General features: G+C 34.3%; 1 protein-coding gene across 1 annotated transcript in view; it reads left to right on the top strand.

The window, feature by feature from the left end:
* Positions 1-19,235, top strand: part of LOC145673197 (phosphatidylinositol phosphatase PTPRQ-like) — a 55,069-nt gene that overhangs the window by 25,313 nt on the left and 10,521 nt on the right. Inside the window, exons 4-8 of the mRNA XM_081742668.1 lie at positions 1,282-1,400; positions 2,405-2,588; positions 5,556-5,858; positions 10,927-11,165; positions 13,848-13,920. Coding sequence (XP_081598794.1) covers positions 1,282-1,400; positions 2,405-2,588; positions 5,556-5,858; positions 10,927-11,165; positions 13,848-13,920 — 918 coding nt within the window. The remainder of the gene's footprint in view (positions 1-1,281; positions 1,401-2,404; positions 2,589-5,555; positions 5,859-10,926; positions 11,166-13,847; positions 13,921-19,235) is intronic.

A 19,235-nucleotide genomic window follows, 5' to 3' on the forward strand; every position in this document is an offset into this window, starting at 1 on the left:
CATGAAAAAAAAACTTTAGAAGTCCATAGAGGAACTTTGCGACCTACCGTAGTCAGGTCAATGCTTCACTTAGGAACTAGCATGTGCTTTATCCAAATATCCAAGTTTCAGAATCCTGTAGTACTTCCGCAACAATTTTTATAGGTGTAGTTCGTGAGTACTCCAAATTATATGCCTGTAGCCAAACTCCCTTTATAAAATTTGTCATATGATTACCTGAGGATTCTGAAACATATATTTTTGGATAGAGTACACGTTAGATCCTAAGTGAAGTCTTGACCTGACTACGGTAAGTTTCATACTTTTGGAGCTATGGTCCTTTAAATTTAATTTATTCAGGTTTTCGGCAGCCTATAACTTCGAAAGGAAGCATCTGTACACCCAGGTTGGTGTATTCTTTATATCTTACCTTGGTGTCAGGAATCACCTCCCAAACGTTGTCGGTGTTGTTTTGAAACACCCTGCATATAAGATATGTTAGTAAGCTTTGATATTAAACAAAGTTTGGAATTCTTACATGTTGTTTTTCTGTTAATGTGAGGACAGAGGAATGTCCATAGAAAGAAAATAGCGCATTAGATTAAAAAAAAAAAACAAGAACACAAGAAAGATATTAATTTCTTTTATGAATATGCATACTTTTCAAAACACATGAATAAGGTTTGCGCAATAAAGACCACTTTTATGTCTAATATACTCGCTATAAGATTAGTTTTATACAATATATACCATAGTACACAGTTAGATGTGCTTAAGTTAAAATTTGCAATTCCTTTTTAAAGTAAATCTATATAAGGATGATAAAATATGATATGTGACATTTTGATTATTTCCTGTTTTTTCACTGACTAATTCGTTTTGTTTAGGCCTATGCGCTGACAAAAGTTGATAATGACCTAGTTAACAATTTCGTATTTGTCTGTATATGTAATATATTCCTTTATTACAAAGCAAATTGGAAACACTTTTAATGTTAGTATTAAATATAGTTTAATTTACTCTTCTGTAAAATTGTACGAGATATGCATTCATATTTTGCTTTTCTCGTAAGAAATGTTTTAAAATTCAATTATCCTTAAAAACAATACTTTGGAGTTTGAATGAATAGAATACAGAAGAATTTAAATTCATAGTTTAGAATACTAACAACTGGCGAGTTAATAGTGCCTTGATCATCACTTTTCCCAGTATCATGGAGAAAAGTCACTCCACTTGCTTTAATAAGTCTGCAGTTCTCCGTACAGTGAGATGTATAATTTATAATTCTGTATTTTATTTTAGTCGCAGGTGAGGTAATTAATTTAAGGGTTGTAAGGAGTTCGGTCAAAGATTTTGAAGTTGCTTGGGAACCACCTTCTCATAGAAGAGGTATTATAAAGTATTACCACGTAACATACAAGGTAAGTTCTTTCTATTTAAAAAAAGCAAAACTGTTTAAATTTATAGTAATATAAACTACAACGAAAGAAGAATAACAACATGCATTTCCTATTATTACTATGAACAGTACTTAATTAACATTAATCCTCTTTCAATTTATTATAACTAGAGACCGAATGTTTAGTTATTAAAACCCTGGAAAATAGGCAGGCAAACAAGCGCTCAAAATTTTAAAAAATAGACAGTAAAATAGGCACTAAAATGTAACTCGAAATAATGAAGGTAAATACTCAATAAATTCAAGTCCTAGATAATGTTCACTGAAAATAGAAACATACCTGTTTGTTAATATCTTCTCTTACTGCATATATAAAAACGAAGCTTGACATGCATTCCATGTATATTTGGTAAATACATTTTCTACCGCACTTTATCACTACACATAACAGTCCAAATATTATATACTTATCAACACAAACAGTAGTACAAAGATTTACAGTACTTTATCAGTAGGCATAACAGGCTAAAAGTTTTACGACATCACTTCAAACAACATTTATATTTCCCGGAAGAGGCATATTCCTTTCTTGAAATACTAAATTATATATTTCCCCAATAAAGTCTTATTTTGAAGAAACTGCATAGAATAGGCAACATTAGACACTAACACAATTATTTAGGCAGGAATGGGCCAAATAGACACTGTTGGTATAGACGTTGATACTCGTGCTTACTTTACTGCAGCCACAATAATCATTGCTGTTCCAACCGGAACAAAGTAGGCAAAATAGGCAAAATAAAACTGTCTTAAAATGAAACTATAACCCTCCATATAAACTTCAATATGTTATTTTTGATCATATCTCTAATATTAAAGAACAGGCATTTTGCCTTACATCCGGTCTCTAATTATAACATTTATTATTATTATTATTATTATTATTATTATTATTATTATTATTATTATTATTAATTCTGTATTTTACCCTTTTACTTAATGCATATATGCCATATTTATTTGCAGTGTATTAAAGTGCTGGCTTGCATGAACCAAAGTTGTGAATATTCCAACGATGAAATCAACGTCACATCTACTTCAGTTACATTGAATAACTTAGTACCTTTAGGACGGTACGAAATAAGCGTTGCGGCCTTCACAGGTGTTATGGGAACGTATTCCACCATATTGCATTTGGTAAAACATGATGGTAAGAGCTTAAATTTAACAAACTAGTAAATAAAACACTTACTTGTCAGCTATTGCAAAATAAGGATTCCTCTTTAGCACCTGAGAAAAATATACATCTTGCATGTAAAGCTTATTTTTAAAAATCAAGTAAGAGAATGTATTGAATAATTTTCAATAATATTTTCGAAGATCTTTCAAAAAGATTTCCCTAACTTTTTGTATAAACATTTGGGTGATGTATATAGAAGTTCGTTATGTAGTTTGGATACAAAAACTCGTGACCGAAACATCAAAGCCAGAAATTAGCGAAATAAAATCTCACTTGGAGAAAAGCTGGTGGTTTAAAACTTCTCCTGGCTTAAACCCAGCTATCCAAAATCTCAAACAACAAAATGTCGCCTGCTTAGATCCTCACGGGACGAATCCTAACCATTGCAAACTCTTCAACGTACAATGTTCAAAATATCGTGGATGTATATAGCAATATATTAAGGAATAGCATAAACAATGAACCATCCTCTAACGAATCTTTCTCAATAACGGACACCTCCGTAAATACGAAAAAAATCGGGAGACCCGGGTTCGATTCCCGGCGGGAGCTCATGTGGTTCGGATTCCACGTTAATCAGTAGGTCCACGTCTCATATAGCCTCGCTGCTGAACGGGACGATAAACTCAAACTCAACTCAACTCAACGAAAAAAAATATTTGGTTCTTCCTAAAGTATATGCATTAATACGGGGAAAAGCCCTTTATTTCACGGACAATCTAAGATACTGACACAGGCAGTCTTCTTTTCCCCTCGACATTTTAGTAATTTAATCTAAACTGGAACTATTCTCAAACGTATTTAGCACAGGAAACACTTTCGACAACTTACGAATTAGTATTAGTAAGAAGATAAAGAAATATTTCAAATGATACAGCCATTTTCCAGTGATGGTTAGATAGATTTAAATATAGAGAAAACATATTGAAAGATGGTTTTAAAAAATATTGGAATATATATTCGCTTATTTTTAATGATTAGTGTATGTACAGAGTTTCATAAACTTTGTAAGAGATTTGTGATATACAACATCTTTGCCATAAATTTTGAACCCCTGTAAGGATTCGCAATTCACATTCACCAAGAAATTTAACTTAAATGGATTCGACTAGGGGCATCGTATGGGTATTAAGAGAGGCGATTGCCCATCCAGTTTGGGATATATGTATTTATACATTTTAATCAATATTTTAATAAAAATTATGAAGAACGTAAAATTCTACATATATCGGAGAATCATAGTCGCCTCTCCAAACAAAACATGAGATGATGATGCTGTGTTTGATGAATAAGATTTTCTCTAATTAGGGCTTTTCACGATTATATATTTATTCAGTTTGAACCTGTCAATTTTTAATGTTTCTAGTGTCCAAATTAAACATTCCTGTTGCCATATTACTTAAATATGACACACAATCATAGTCAACGTCTTGCGAATAAACTCAGAAAAATAAACACACTGCTGAACAAGACTGCACTTATTTAATATAAAAACACATTTACACGTGACGTTTCGATCTTCTAGCCAAGATCCTCATCAGACGTACACTCTGATGAGGATCTTGGCTAGAAGATCGAAACGTCACGTGTAAATGTGTTTTTATATTAAATAAGTGCAGTCTTGTTCAGCAGTGTGTTTATTTTTCTACTTAAATATATATAGGGTATTATTGAACTATGATATATCGATTTGAATTCCTCACATCAAAATAAGAGAAAAGGTTCATATGGATCTATTCGGATCTAAGATGTAAAACTAAAGATTGCATTGCATTGAGTAGGTAATCACAGAGATATACAGAAAAAAGAAGTACTCTCTATACATGTAATCAGTGTAAACATTGTGTGACATGTTGCATTTTCGTGGACAACATCAAATATGAGTATGGATCGTCACTGATACTGCAATTTTTAGAGTGGCATTGATGAATTCCACGTTGTTAAGTTTTCATAAAATACAAACTATATAGTAATCTACGAAACAGAACTTATCATCAACTGAAATTTGTCTTACGTATTATGAAAAGTAAAAATATAACTAATGAACATTTTTAAAATTAAGGATAAAATTTCGAATGGGGATAATTTTGATCAAATCAATAACTCATGTTTTCCTGTATTAATACTACATGCATATACGATATTATATTGTACAGAGTGGCCATAAAGTTTCGCTACTCCTGAAAATAAGTAACATAAATCATTAAAAGTACGTAATTATCTACACGAAAAGAACTGAATGACATGAACAACAATGCTTTCGAGAAGTTTTATTGACATAGGAAACATTAAGTGTCCACAAGATCAGTCTGTCGTCTGTCATTCTCATGACGAAGGGTAATACGAGGGTCGGTGCGAATTTTTTTCGAGCATTGCAGGTGAACTTGAGTGAAAGCTTGTTTCACAGCCTCTGTCTGTTCGGCAGTGGTATCGTAACGGTTTTGTGAAACGATGCCCTTTAAGAACCCCCATTATTATTACAGGAACGTTGATTTCTGCGTCGATGTTTCACGGACGCCACAATCTAACGACTTTTTTCTGTTCGTGTGCTACTCCTTTCCTTATCCTTCACACTTTCTGTGGCGAATAGTTTTTTGGTCCAATCGTAAATGTGTTTGTTTCGGGTTAGAATCTCGTTGAAACCTTGTCGGATAGTCTGCATGCACTTCTGCCAGTGTCTTACTTATGTGGTTTCTATCACGCATCCAACAACTTGCAACAACACGTTCTTCAATGCTGTAACTGGAATTATAAGCTATCGTTCACACAATCTGAAACATCGGGAAACCTTACATTAGCATTTATAAAGGGGTAACGGGAAAACTTACATTAGCATTTATAAAGGGATAACTGGACTTTATGGCCACCCAGTATTACATCAGTATAATAAGAATCTTAAAGATTATACATCCAATGTGTTTTCATTTTCCTCTATAGTTCCAGGAATCACTCCTGAGCCAAGTAATATACCGACTGCTACTACCAATTCCAGCATTACGGTTCATTGGAGTCGTCCAAAAGATTGCGAACAGCTGAATGGTCTTTCGGTGCGATACAGATATGAATTAAGTTTGGCTAATGATGAAACAGTTCTTCTTAGTAATACGACAAAAGAAACTTCTATTACTTTGTACAATTTGACCCCTCAAACAGATTATAAGGTGAAAATATACGTTGTAACATCAGGTGGATGGAATGTTAACAAGCCTTTGATTTTACATGCAGCAACAAGAGCTACTGGTAAGTAAGAATTAATTTTCATTAATGTGTTTACATTTCTATTTATTGTGCTTTGAGATATAAAAGTAATTAATTAATTTGTAGAAGAAGATTCACAGTGCTACACTCTAGTTCGGAAGTTGTGTATATTGGATTGACGGTTTGGGCTACAAGTAACCTTGATAATACGTTATTATTATTATTATTATTATTATTATTATTATTATTATTATTATTATTATTATTATTATTATTATTATTATTAGTGATAGTAGTAGTGGTGGTGGTAGTAATAACAGTAATAATAGTAGTAGTAATATACACAAATATGCATAAAAATAAACACAAAATGTGGTTGGATTTTTAAAACTTTAATTTCCAGAACATTTTTTTTTTTTAGTTTAACGTCCCATCCTTATGCATCGACTAAGGAAGATAAGATAGTGATAAGATGGTTGATAATTGTGAAATGATGAAACTCAGAAGAAATTGGTGAATTCTCAGGAAACTCACGCACACAATGTTTATCCACCACAAAGTTCAATTAGTGACAACTATTATCGAACCAGAGACCCTATGGCACGGATGTGAGGTTACTACCACTGAAGCATTGCAGTCCGGCGCAGACCATTAATGTTTATTGCTGTTATCAAAGCGCCATCATACCTCAGTGTTATTAATTTGTGGTTCATAACGAATTTTGTTAATTTCTATGTTAAATGTAAATTTTTAGCAACGTGGCTTCCCCCAGAGTCGTCTCTCTTGCTGACGTTGTTTCATGCAATTTTTTTACCTGTGATGAAACAATTATCAGTCGTTTATTTATCATTTAGCAAAACTGAAAAAAAAAAAAACATTTAACGTTTTGAGCATCATTCCATAACAGTTTCTACCAATGCAATATGAAATTTGTGTTCTAGTTTGCTATAATCGACATCACATACTGATTTTGGAAATAATATCAATATCAGAAATTTGCGCTTTGCATTCTTCTATTCCGGAACTCTTATTACAAACTTATCACCACAATTCATTAAAAAGGAGTTTCTTTCTGGCTATATGGTTGGCGTATGCGTATTTGATGCGGAAGTCCTGTAGGAGTTTACGTGGTTCGGATCATGCGTTAAGCTGTTTGCCCACATCTCATATAATGTCGTTGATGAGGAGACGCTAAACACTAATTAATCAAGAACCCTTTATAAAATGATTTGCGTTACGTTGCAACCCGCTAATTTTTTTAAAGTTCATGCGGAATGAAACACTTGTTATTTAATCTTAAATTCACATATATTGTTCTTCCTTTTAAATTTACAAACAATATTCTGTTACAAAAATGCCGAACAATTTTTAAATGGCGCTTTTCTACGTGGAATTTTATTTTTTAGCTAGACTGTATTCATTATAGCTTAGCAGTGTAAATGGAATGTGTATAAATGTTGACAACCCATTCTTTAATCTATTCTTTTACATCCCCTAAACAGTTGCTATGTTATTACTCATATAACTTCCATTTACTCTGTCCTTCACTTCTACTTCTGAAGAGTAGGAAGTATTCTCAGGCCTGTAGCCAGCCCAAAAATGTGGGGGGACGGCTAAAGTTAGGAGGGCCCGATGCAACCATATTATAGTTCATCACTATATTATAGTTCATTTGACAGTCTACCGTGAAAATTTTAGGGGGCCCGGTCCCCTTAGACCCTTCCTGGATACGGGCCTGAGTATTCTTGATCCACACTCACAGACAAATAGACTTGCCTTGTAGCCCGTTAGTATACTATTACCATGCAGCAAAAGTGAATAACCACAAGCGATATAATTCTTGCTGTAGATTCACCTGAGAATTTTGAAATGTTGCCACCTAGTGAATCTCAGAAGAAAATGAAACGTGCTACACACAAAGCTGATAACGTCTGTATCTCAGTATGTATTCACGTTTGTGAAAATTTCAGGAAAAAGTACCGTTAAAAGAATATAATAAATTTGTTAATTAAAATTAGTAAATATATGTTATATCAACTTTATTTTTGTAATGTCGTAAGGTTACCCCTTTAGTCTACAATATAGTCAATGAATTTACAGATGTTCCATTAAACAACATAATCAGAATATTCAAAGCATATGCAGGTTGAAACGTCTGTCATCACAGAAATATTAATCATCTAAAGCGTTGAAAAATATATGTTTAATCCTGAATAGTTGAAATTATCTGCATTATATTTGCGGTAGATAATTGTTGCTACTGCTACTTAGTTCGGATACGAGATTTTTTGGATGTAATGCTGATTTAAATCTAAATGAAATAATCAGCTCATTAAACTTTTACCACTCCATTCCTCTTCACAGAATTTGTTCTATTCTTTTACTACATTAATATTCTCATCTTTAATCAATGTTCGTCTTTTCTAAACGTCTTTGCTCTTGTAATGAACCTATTATGGTAACAAAACTTCTGTTCAGTTAAACTATATCATTTGGAAGTAACTCCAGATATTCTCTAGAACAATGTATTCAAGCTAAACACTCTAATGAAATATTAATAAATTAATTTGTAATTTTCAAAATGTGGATTACATAAGGTTATGTTATTTTGTTTTCTTCAGTTCTAATGGCTTCATTGCAACCTTAGACTAATACTACATGACCACTTATTTTAAAGAATGCTGCTCATAAACATTTCAATTTGTCTGGTTCCGAAGCCGATTCTGGTAAACGCCTCCCCTGAGATCCACCTGGTTCGAAATTAAAAAAAAAAAGGTCTTCGTCTTCATCTGGGGCCTGGACCAAGGTACCTCTGACCAAAATTTGGTAACTTTCGGTCCACTCGTCTGGTCCCCAGGCCGCACACAGACATATAGACAGGCAAACACACAAACAAACTCTATTTTATTTATATTAGAAGATTAGATAGATTAGATTAATAACTACATATATTCAATTATATAACGATAACAATAATCGATTATATATACAGGTATTCAATAATATAACGACATTTGTGTTGAAATGTTCTGTTTACTTATGAAGCTGAAATCAATTTTAAAAATTTCTATTGGTTCGAGTACTCAAATGCCTATCTGCACAGACTACAATATTAAACACAAGAGCTTCTTATGATCTTTGAATTAAATATATGTATATATCATTAAATTTGTGGACTTTCTATTCTGGTCTTATGATGCTTATTTGATTTAAGTATTGGGGCCACGGTGGCTCAGTGGTAGAGCGGTAACCTCTGGTACGTGGGGTCCTTAGTTCGATACCCGTTGAAGTAAGTTTGTGGTGGACAACATCGTGCTTGTGGATTTTCTCGTTGCACTCTCGTTCCCCCAGTTTCTCATTCCATCAATTCTTCTATCACTATTCACTTGCTTTAATCATTGTTCCCATTAGTCTAACAGGCATAATTGTCGAATATTAAACTTAAAGGGCATTATGCAGAGTCATTTTGACGCATGATTAGCGTCATACTAAGGGTCTGACTACTGTAGGAAACATATGCTAGTCAAACTCTTTAGTACAGCACTAATCACGCGTCAGAGCGACTCTGCATAAGGCCCAAAGATTTCATTTTTGGTTTGTTTGCAAATACGCTTTTCTTCTATATCACTCCACTACTTCAGCTTGGCATACGTTTAGGTAATTGAAGGAATAGGTTGTAGATAATAAAAATTTTGAAATTCATACCATAAGGAGGATGAAACATTTATTTGAAAGTAAGAGTATCTTACGAGCTTGAGAGTTAGGCAGATGGAAGTTCCAATACAGTTTTTTATTGACAAGTAATACCGGTACTACATTACATGAAGAAATTAGCTTGAATGGTGTAATATTTTCTCAATATTGAAACCGAATGTGGTAGTGATTTCTTACCACTTCAATTTACTATCAGATTAGAGGAACTGGAGTATATTTTTGAGATTCATTGCAGACAATCTCTTCTTCGTTATATATTACTGTTCTTATCTACGTTAAAACTAGAAGTGGTTGATTTCTTCCACTTTCGGTTTGGAGAGTAGGTTACGAGAAAATATGTTATCTATTATGAGAACACTAAATAGACTCAAAAGAACTCTTCTCGCCATTTTTTTTTTTTTTTTTTTTTTTTTTTTTTTTTGCTTTATGTAGGTCAATATTGAATCCGGAGGTTGTAGTAGATTTTTAGTCTCCCGGTGGAGTCACGCTCGAAAAGACAGAGTAAATGATAAAGGATGTTTGGTAAACTTGCTATAAATGACTAAAAACGTGTCCCAGTATTTTTGAAAAGTAGCTTCTAAGTGGGGAAGAGACAATATAATTTCACGTTTTATATTCATAAAATGACAAAAATGAGAGAACTGTTCAACCGTATAATACCATTTTTTTTAAAATTGCACTTCAGTGAGACTGGGATTTTTTCTTATGCTTTGATTAAAATACTTTTCTTGAGTGATTGATCGTCAGAGGGGAAAAGGTTTCATATTTTACATCATTCTAAATGAAACTTTGAACATATTTTACACTTCTGTAAAGTTGGAATCTTATCGTTTCATTCCGATAAAAATATGCATCGCAAGGACGAAAAGAGTGTTCAAATACACCTTTAAAATATTTTCACACAAGCCTTTCCTTCCCTGATGATGCCAGCTATTTAATGTGATATTGATATTAGATATTTCAATAAGGGCCAAAGTGCATTTCGTCCGTACCAAATTAAAACAATACTACATGAAAGTAAAATTCACAAATAAATTGACATAGGAACACTTTTTAACATGAACTCTACTTTTTGTAATCGAAAACTCACATACAAAATTTTTCTTTCTTTCTTTTCTCAAAAAGTAATTTACGACGTGATGATTGATGTTCTGATTACGTACATCATTATCTTTAATATAATTACAATATTCAAAACCATATTTTATATCAAAAAGAAAAGTCTGCATGTAAGAAGTTATATTACTTATGATTGCCAAAGAATCATTTATATATGTAGTTTTAATGAAAATTTTAACAAAATTAAGAAATTCCTTTCATGAAGGACGCTGCTTTTTATGTTATTAGTAGTAGTGATTATATAAGCAAATTTAATATTAATTTCATATTGAACTAGTTCCAGAACCAGTGACCAATTTGGTTGTCTACAAGAAAGGACGTCGTATGTTGGGAGTACGTTGGGAGAAACCAGAAAGAACTTTTGGTGATTTGGAGTCTTTCACTGTTGCTTATCAAACAGAGACCGAAACTGAAGAATTCAGTGTAGTAATTCCAGCACTACCATGCCCAATATGGAACGATAAATTCTGTTATACTATAAAAGCTCTTAAACCTGACAGAAAATATGTGGTTACGGTAAGTTTGAGGTAATAAGATTCTTGAAATAACAACAGTTTAATATACTGAATATTAGCTTCTGACTTACATATAACACTTACATAATTTCAGTGAGAAATAAAAATCAGTCTGAAACCAAATAAAATATAAACAATTTCTGCTTTAGATATTTAGCGAACTATAATTGAAACAAAATAGTCAAAGTAGTATTAAAATTTATTCATGTTGGTTACGAATAATGTTGCATTCTCATCTTTCCGCCTTCACCATTTATCTCTCAATTTATATTCACCATCAAGACCCGGAAAGCAACGAGATGGTTCTGTCAGTGAAGTCAGTGAACAAGTTCTAGAAGAGGATAAAATTAAGAGTAAATATAAGGATATTACTTACATAAAAACGGAAATGCTTTCTACTTCTTAACTTTTTTTTTCTAAATAAATGAAATAAATTGATACGCTGTCTTGAATCATAGGTTTTCTGTCATTATTGGTAGGTCACTTGCTACAACTGAGAAGCTTCCATGTTCCACAGTCTCTCACTAGCTTCTTCGTCTTCACGTACGATTTTTCAATTTTGATATCATCCATTAATTATAGTCTCCTTGGCCCCTCCCTCACTTTCCTGCCACCATACCCTCTAACACGCCCCTCATGATACAGTTCCTTCTTATCCAATATCCCAACCAGTTTCTCTTACTCTTCTTAATAACATTTAAAATTGTTCTTTTTCTCCACTATTTCTCTCATTCGTTTTCCACTCGACTCATCTAACTCTCTCCATTCTTCTCCACACTCATATTTCAAAAGCTTCCAGTCGTTTATAATCATTTTTGTGTAATGTCCATGTTTCTGACCGACACAGTACAATACTTCACACGAAGCATTTTATGAGTATTTTTCTTAACTCTTTATTCAAGGTCCCACAAAATAGTATTTTCTTTTTTCCTAAAGGCTTTTTTCGCCATTCGTGTGTTTGCGTTTATTTCACGTTCACATTTCATATCACTATTAATAATACTACCCAGGTATCGAGTAGTAGTCACCTATTTTATTTTCTCGTCTTGTACTTCTATATTTGACAACGACCCCTTCGTTCCAATCACCATGGCTTTTGTCTTGCTAACATTTATTTTCATCCCAGATTCTTCCCAGACCTTCCTCAAGTTTTCTAACACCTTATTGATTCTCTCTTCAGATTTTGTAACAAGCGCCATATCATCTGTAAATTATTATTATTATTATTATTATTATTATTATTATTATTATTATTATTATTATTATTATTATTATTATTATTATTATTATTATTATTATTATTATTATTACTTTACACATGTTACAGTTTCTTTAAACCACTTGTTATTAGGCAGAACACATAGAAGATATTGAAATTTGTGAAACCGTGAAAAGTGAAAGTGTACTTTTTATTAAAATGAAATTGCGTATTATTTCTAAATCAGCAATTTACGATGTACATCATGGAGTTAGTAGGACTTGATTAACGACCAATGGTTAAGAGATATTGGCATGTTAAATCAACTTATTAAATGAATATATACATTTTATACTCATACTTGTATACAACACACACGTGGAGAATACAGTATAATTTTAGATCGATATCTAATCATGTTTAAAATGTAGTGCTATACGTTTTGAAATTTGAAACAAGAATGGATTAAAAGTTTGCGTAATGATTGTTATTTTATTACAATATTCAATTAATTGAATATTATTCGTTCAGTAATTTAGTAACCTCTTTCGGCCCCCTCCCTCTCTTTCCTGTCACCATACCCAGTAGCAAGTCTCTCATGATACAATTTCTTCTTAGGCAATGTCCCAACCAGCTTCTCTTTCTCCTCTTAATAATAACTAAAATATTCTCCCCCACAACTTCTAACACTGTCTCATTCGTTTTCCATTCGACCCACCTAACTCTCTCAATTCTTCTCCACACCCACATTTTGAGAGCTTCCAGTCATTTTTCATCACTTTTGCGTAATACAAAACTATCTAGTGAATAAAAAAGAATGAGCATTCTTACCTTTCCTAGGGTAAGCCTGGCTTTGACTCACGGTTGAATACATGTGCATTCATTGAATGGTTTGGAAATTAATATTCATTTTCAGCATCGAGGATGTAAAAGACACTAATCTGAACCTCACGAGTTTCCACCATAAATAAAACCTGTATCGTCTGTACCCGGACATATATGCTATTAAGGGACGTAGAAAGAAAAATCAAAGATATTTTTGATTTGTTACTTTTCTGACAAGGAAAATGTGTCAAGTAAGAGTTTAAATAATAGGTAGATGTCAGCTGAAACAATATCGATTTTCCTAATTTTTCGTTCCCTTTACTAGATTCATAGTGTCCTTTCACACATGAGTTGAAAGGAATTGTAATTATTCAACTGAATCATTGCTAGACACACTTGGTTGGAGGTAGTTTACATTTAGCTTCGAATGTGAAAATATTTGGTGCACTTCCAAATTCTTTCAAGATGAATCCAAGAACTTGTAGTTCCCAAAATATGGATGGGTATTAGAAGATTGCACCTTGATGGTAGTTTGTGATGCACAACTATTGGAAAATTTGATAGAATCATCAGATGGGCACGACGTACAAAATCTACGTTAAGGTCAAAGATATAACTCCATATTGGTAAAACTGCTTACGAGTGAAATTTTATTTTCAGGTCCGAGCTAGAAACGTGGAATTTCCTGAAGATGGTGAGGAAAGTTCAGTTATAGGTATCACCAAAGAAGAAGGTACAGCACCATATTTTATCTTTTATATATATATATAAGTTGGTTTCAGAAAACTGTTAAAGTCAGTGCAGTTACATCATAGACATAAAATTAGAATCCCAGCTTCCAAGTCCAAGAACACTGTAATCAGTTTTAAGCATCCTTATATTTGCCCTATCTGTGTAATAGATTATTGATGTTCATATAGTAAAATCATAAGATATAACTCCAGTTTTCTAAAGTTTTACTGGTAGTACTCAAAGATTGGTATGAATGAAACATGATTTAAGATTGATTTTGCAAGCACAAACTAGTGTTTTCAGATTTATTTAAACAAAGTTATAATTTGAGACTTCTATGTTAGTTTACAGTTTTGTGCATGAAGTGTGGAAAAACTAAATATTGCAAGAAATTACATGCATTTTTGTTATAAGTTTTTCTTTCGAATTTAAGAATTTTGACAGCACCACCTAGGATTAATTAGGACAACCCTTCTTTTCAAGATGCGTATTTGTAAAATAATCAGTAGTTCTTATTCTCTACATGTAAAGGTAACAAAACTAAGAAGAACTCAATTCTTAAATAACATTAGTTACTCGTGATTAGACAATACAAAAATACATTGCGTAAGGCAGTTTTAAGAATTGCACATATTTACCAACTAATATTAACCTCTTGAGTACCAGGTGTCATTTTTCTATGTACGTGAGGTAATACCGGTTTCATTTACTGCTAAAAGACTGTCTAGAGCGTTATATAGGGCATAGTTATTGGGACGAGAGAGGAGAGCATTCCTTTACTGATGGAAACAATCATTTGCATTGTGGGACATTTGGACTGAGAAAGAGAAATTCTGATGTTCTGAAGGAATTCTTTGCTGTTTCAAGTTGGCAACATTGACCAGAGGTTAAAGGCAAAGTTTCTCCTTTTCCCATCTCGAAATAGATCTCGAAGTTGCTAATTGTTTATTGTCAAAAGAGACACATGTGTGTTGTAATTAAGTGCTTCCTTAGCCCTGCCATCTACTGAGACAACCCCTTTTTTTGTCAGTAAGGTGTTGTCACCTAAGAAGAAATAGTAGAAGTAAGTCTTGCTCTGAATATACTAACAAATTTCATCATCTCTAGGATTAATACGACTTTTAAAAAGGGATACGTTTTCTTGGCATTCACATGGATGTCACTGGTACACACTGGGTTAAGATTGCCAATTACAAAATTCTGAAATGAACTAACCCAATAATAGCAATAAATCAGACACATAGCTTATATAGAACACTGGCTTGTGATATGGTGATGTTAACTTCAGTTGAAGAATGACACATGGTGGCTTAACCGTCAAACCCTCACCTCTTGAGCAAGGGATCGTTGGGTTTATCCCAGATCATGTGATTTTGTAGTAAATAACATTAAATTCATGTTCTTCTTCCATTACGCTCATCCGTTCCCCACATATCCATGGAACATAAAACTGAAAAATCTAGTTTCTTATTTAAAGTTTGAAAAATACATTTTATTTTACCTTTTGAAACGTATTTATATGAATGTTCTATATTATTTATTAGTTTTTGTTCGTTTCTACATATGTTTATTGTCCCAAAATTTTGTTAAAAAATCAATTTAAACACATTTAATCCAAGGAATAGAGATTGTAAAAGGAGCTTTATGTTTCTAAAGGTCAAGTAGTCCTAATTTTCCGGTATGTCAAATAGTTCCGTTCCGTAATTAAAAATCTAAATTTGTGCCATCTTAACCCTTGTACATTTACTGTGGCGCGCCAGAAACCTATAGCATTTGTAATGTCTGAACATCTTTTATTAGGTTTTTCGATCAATTTGTTTTCCACCAATACATCTTAAAGGAAAAATTATGATTTAAAATATTGTAGAGTATTAAACTTGTTACAACTTTTGTGTGCGAAGTGCTTTTAAAGAACCATTATGTAAAGAATAACACATCATCAATATTACAAATTTTCTTTAAAATAGTACTTTTTAGAAACTCTTTGTTCAGTTTTGGATTTTATATATATATATACAAGGCTGAATCAAAAAGTAAGGTGAATTGTTGATTTACAGAAAAGCGTACAGAGATACGTCGATGAAGCTTTACTATGTTTGAAGTATCGTATCACACTATTATTCGAAGAAGGAACCGTAGTTGTCTAAACATTTATTTCAACTTGGCACCAAATCATCCATGCCCTGTTCAAAGAAATGTGGTTCCAGATTTCCTAACCAGGTACGTGTAGCCTGTTGTGCCTCTGTCAGTGTCTGGAAACGCTGCCCACGGAGATGTTGCTTCAGGGGGCCGAACAAATGGCAATCCGACGGGGCTAAATCAGGGCTATACGGAGGGTGATCGAGAATTTCCCACTTGAACCCGTGGAGGTGTGTACGGGTCCGTTCGGCTGTATGTGGACGTGCGTTATCATGCAGTAACAACACGCCCTCTCGGAGTGCCCCGCGCCGTTTCTGCCGTATGGCTGCTTTCAGCCTGTCCAGTAGGTGTCTGCATTAATGGTCGTACCCTTTTCCAGAAATTCAACATGAATAACACCGAGACGGTCCCAAAAGACAGTAGGCATTGTTTTCTGGGCAGATGCTATTGTCTTGCATTTCTTGGCCTGTTGTGACGATGGATGTTTCCATGTCATGCTCTGACGTTTGGATTCAGGTGTCCATAAAGGTATCGGAGTTTCAACGCCCGTTATGATGTGATGAAGGAATGAATTTCCTTCGTCGGCATAACGTGTGAGGTGATTCCGGGAAATGCCCATTCGCTGGTTTTTGTGTTCGTTACTCAGAAGCTTGGGTACCCAGCGCGCACACACTTTTGTGAAGACCAGTTGGTCATGGACGATACCGCTTACGGAACCATAAGAGATATTCAATTCATTGGCAATGTCCTGCAACCGCACTCTTCTGTCTTCACGAATCATGGCATCGACGACAGCCACATTCGTGTCGGTGATGGACGTTGATGGTCTGCCACTTCTGCCATCATCTGTGACAGTACTCCTACCACTTGCAAAGCGTTACACCACACGTACACTTGTTTCAGCGACATAACACTATCTCCGTAGACCTGCACCAATTCTCGACGAATATCACATGGTTTTGTTCCCTTGGCCCAGAAAAACGAATGACATCGCGCACTTCCTCCTTGGTGTAATGTTCCAGTCGTTGCGCCATCTTTGAGTTGCTCTCAGCACCAGACGGGTGGACATAGAATGTTGTACAAGCCGTCACACTTCTATTACCAATTTACCTGTAACATGGAAAAGAATTAATTAGCTACATACAATACTATGGGTTTGACAGGCAATTTCACCTTACTTTTTGATTTATCCTTATGTATATATATATATCCATAACAGTATACAGAAGAGAAAAACGTCTTGAATAAAAGATGTGTATTCAAGAATAAACGTGTTGGATAAATAAACGTTTTAGAGCATAAAATTTGATGCATGTTTAATATCATACTGTAAATTATTGTCAAAGCGTAAAAGGAAAGCAGTTATACAGCTTTCAAAAAAATCGAAATTTCGAATATCTCTCATATTGTTTTGCATATTAATTGACTTTTGTATTATTTATTACTCAACTTAAGTATAAACATTGTTAAACACTTCTGTATTCCAAAAAGTTGTGTGTGAATGTATGAAAAAGAGTAGTGTGTAAGAACAAAAAGAGGAAAGTAAGGATCGAAGCTAGCTGGTGTTGTGCTCTGCCATACGCCTCCCTTCAACACTCTTTTGGTCAGCACCAGTTACGTTGAAATACGAGATCGGAATACATGGGTTATTGTAACGTTAAATTGCGAGTGAATAAATTAATACAATAAAATAGTGATGGCTGCTTCGTTGTCAGATCCTTGGAATGTCTGAATTCGACTTATAAGATGGCCATTGAGTATGAGAGCCAGATGTGTACCCTGGTTTCAGCTCCCCAAAAGACTTCTTGTGAAATACACCTCCAATTTAGTAATGAGGCTGATTTTATTGTGATGAAACAGTGAAAGCCAATATGTGCGTTCGAAACAGTAATCACTCCTCTACAATCTGTGAACACCGTTGTCGCACTCGAAACATGACGGTAAATACACCATTATCAGCAGTCACTGAGAGGCCCTCGTCACGCTAGCAGCATGGAGCAGAGAGCGAATACCAAATTCTGTGTTCAACTGTGTAAAAGTGCCACAGAGACTGTTGATTTGATGTGAAGAGTCTATGGGGATACATGTATCTCTCGTCCACAGATCAGAGGGCGCGGTGGCTCAGTGGTAGAGCGTTCACCTCATGTGCTTGGGGTCCCTGGTTCGATCCCAGCTCGCTCCGTGTGGACTTTAAGGTGGACAAACACTCTGCTCGTGAGTTTTCTCGGGGTTCACCCGTTTCCTCCCACTTTCTTCATTCCACCATTTCACTCATCTCTCATCATCACCGTCTCTATTAGCCTAACAGCATAAACGTGGGACGTAAAACTTAAAGATTTCATTTCATTTTTTCGTCCACAGGTCTTCCGATGGATTTAACGTTTTAAACGTGATGTGGAATCGATTGAAAATTAACCACGGCCGGGTCGTCCAATGTCTGTTTGTAACGAAGAACTCACTGTAAAGATTCGTGAACGTGTGCAAGAAGATGGTAGAGTGACTGTACGAACGATGGTAGATGAGTTTGGTGTCAACAGGGAAACAATTCGTAAGATCTTAGTGGAAGATTTGGGCAAGAAGATCGCATCGCTGATTGTACCACACACATTGTTTGAGGAACAAAAACAAGAGCGTATTGCTTACGCCCGTGACATCTTGGCAACGGCCCGGAGAAACAAAACTTTCGTACTTTTTATTGTTGCGAAAGATGACTATTGGTGTTATCGTTATTTTCCAGCTACTAAAAGTGGCTGCCGAAGAAACGTCCCCAGGATCTCGAAAAGGAAAGAAATTTTGACTTCAGAATTAAAAGGTCAAGACAATGGTCATGTGTTTCTACGACAGTAAGGGTATCATTCACCATGAATTTATACCAGCAAGTCACATAGTGAATGCACAGGTTTATTTAAGTGTTTTGGAGGGTTTCAAGAAGAGAATTCGTCGTGTTCGGCCTGAATACTCAGGTCCAGGTAGCTGGTTTCTTATCCATGATAATGCATCCGCTCACCGGGCACTACTTGTTGGTCAAAAATCAAGTGTGTTTGCTGGAGCACCCTCCTGTTCTCCAAATATGTCACACTGTGTATATTTCCGTTTTCTAAACTGATGTTACCATTAAAAGTACGACGTTTTGACAATGTTGAAGATATCCAAGCAGCTGTAACAACAGCATTACAG

This window comes from Thermobia domestica, chromosome 16 (genome assembly GCF_964235325.1).
Source record: "Thermobia domestica chromosome 16, izTheDome1.hap1.1, whole genome shotgun sequence".
Lineage (NCBI taxonomy): Eukaryota > Metazoa > Arthropoda > Insecta > Zygentoma > Lepismatidae > Thermobia > Thermobia domestica.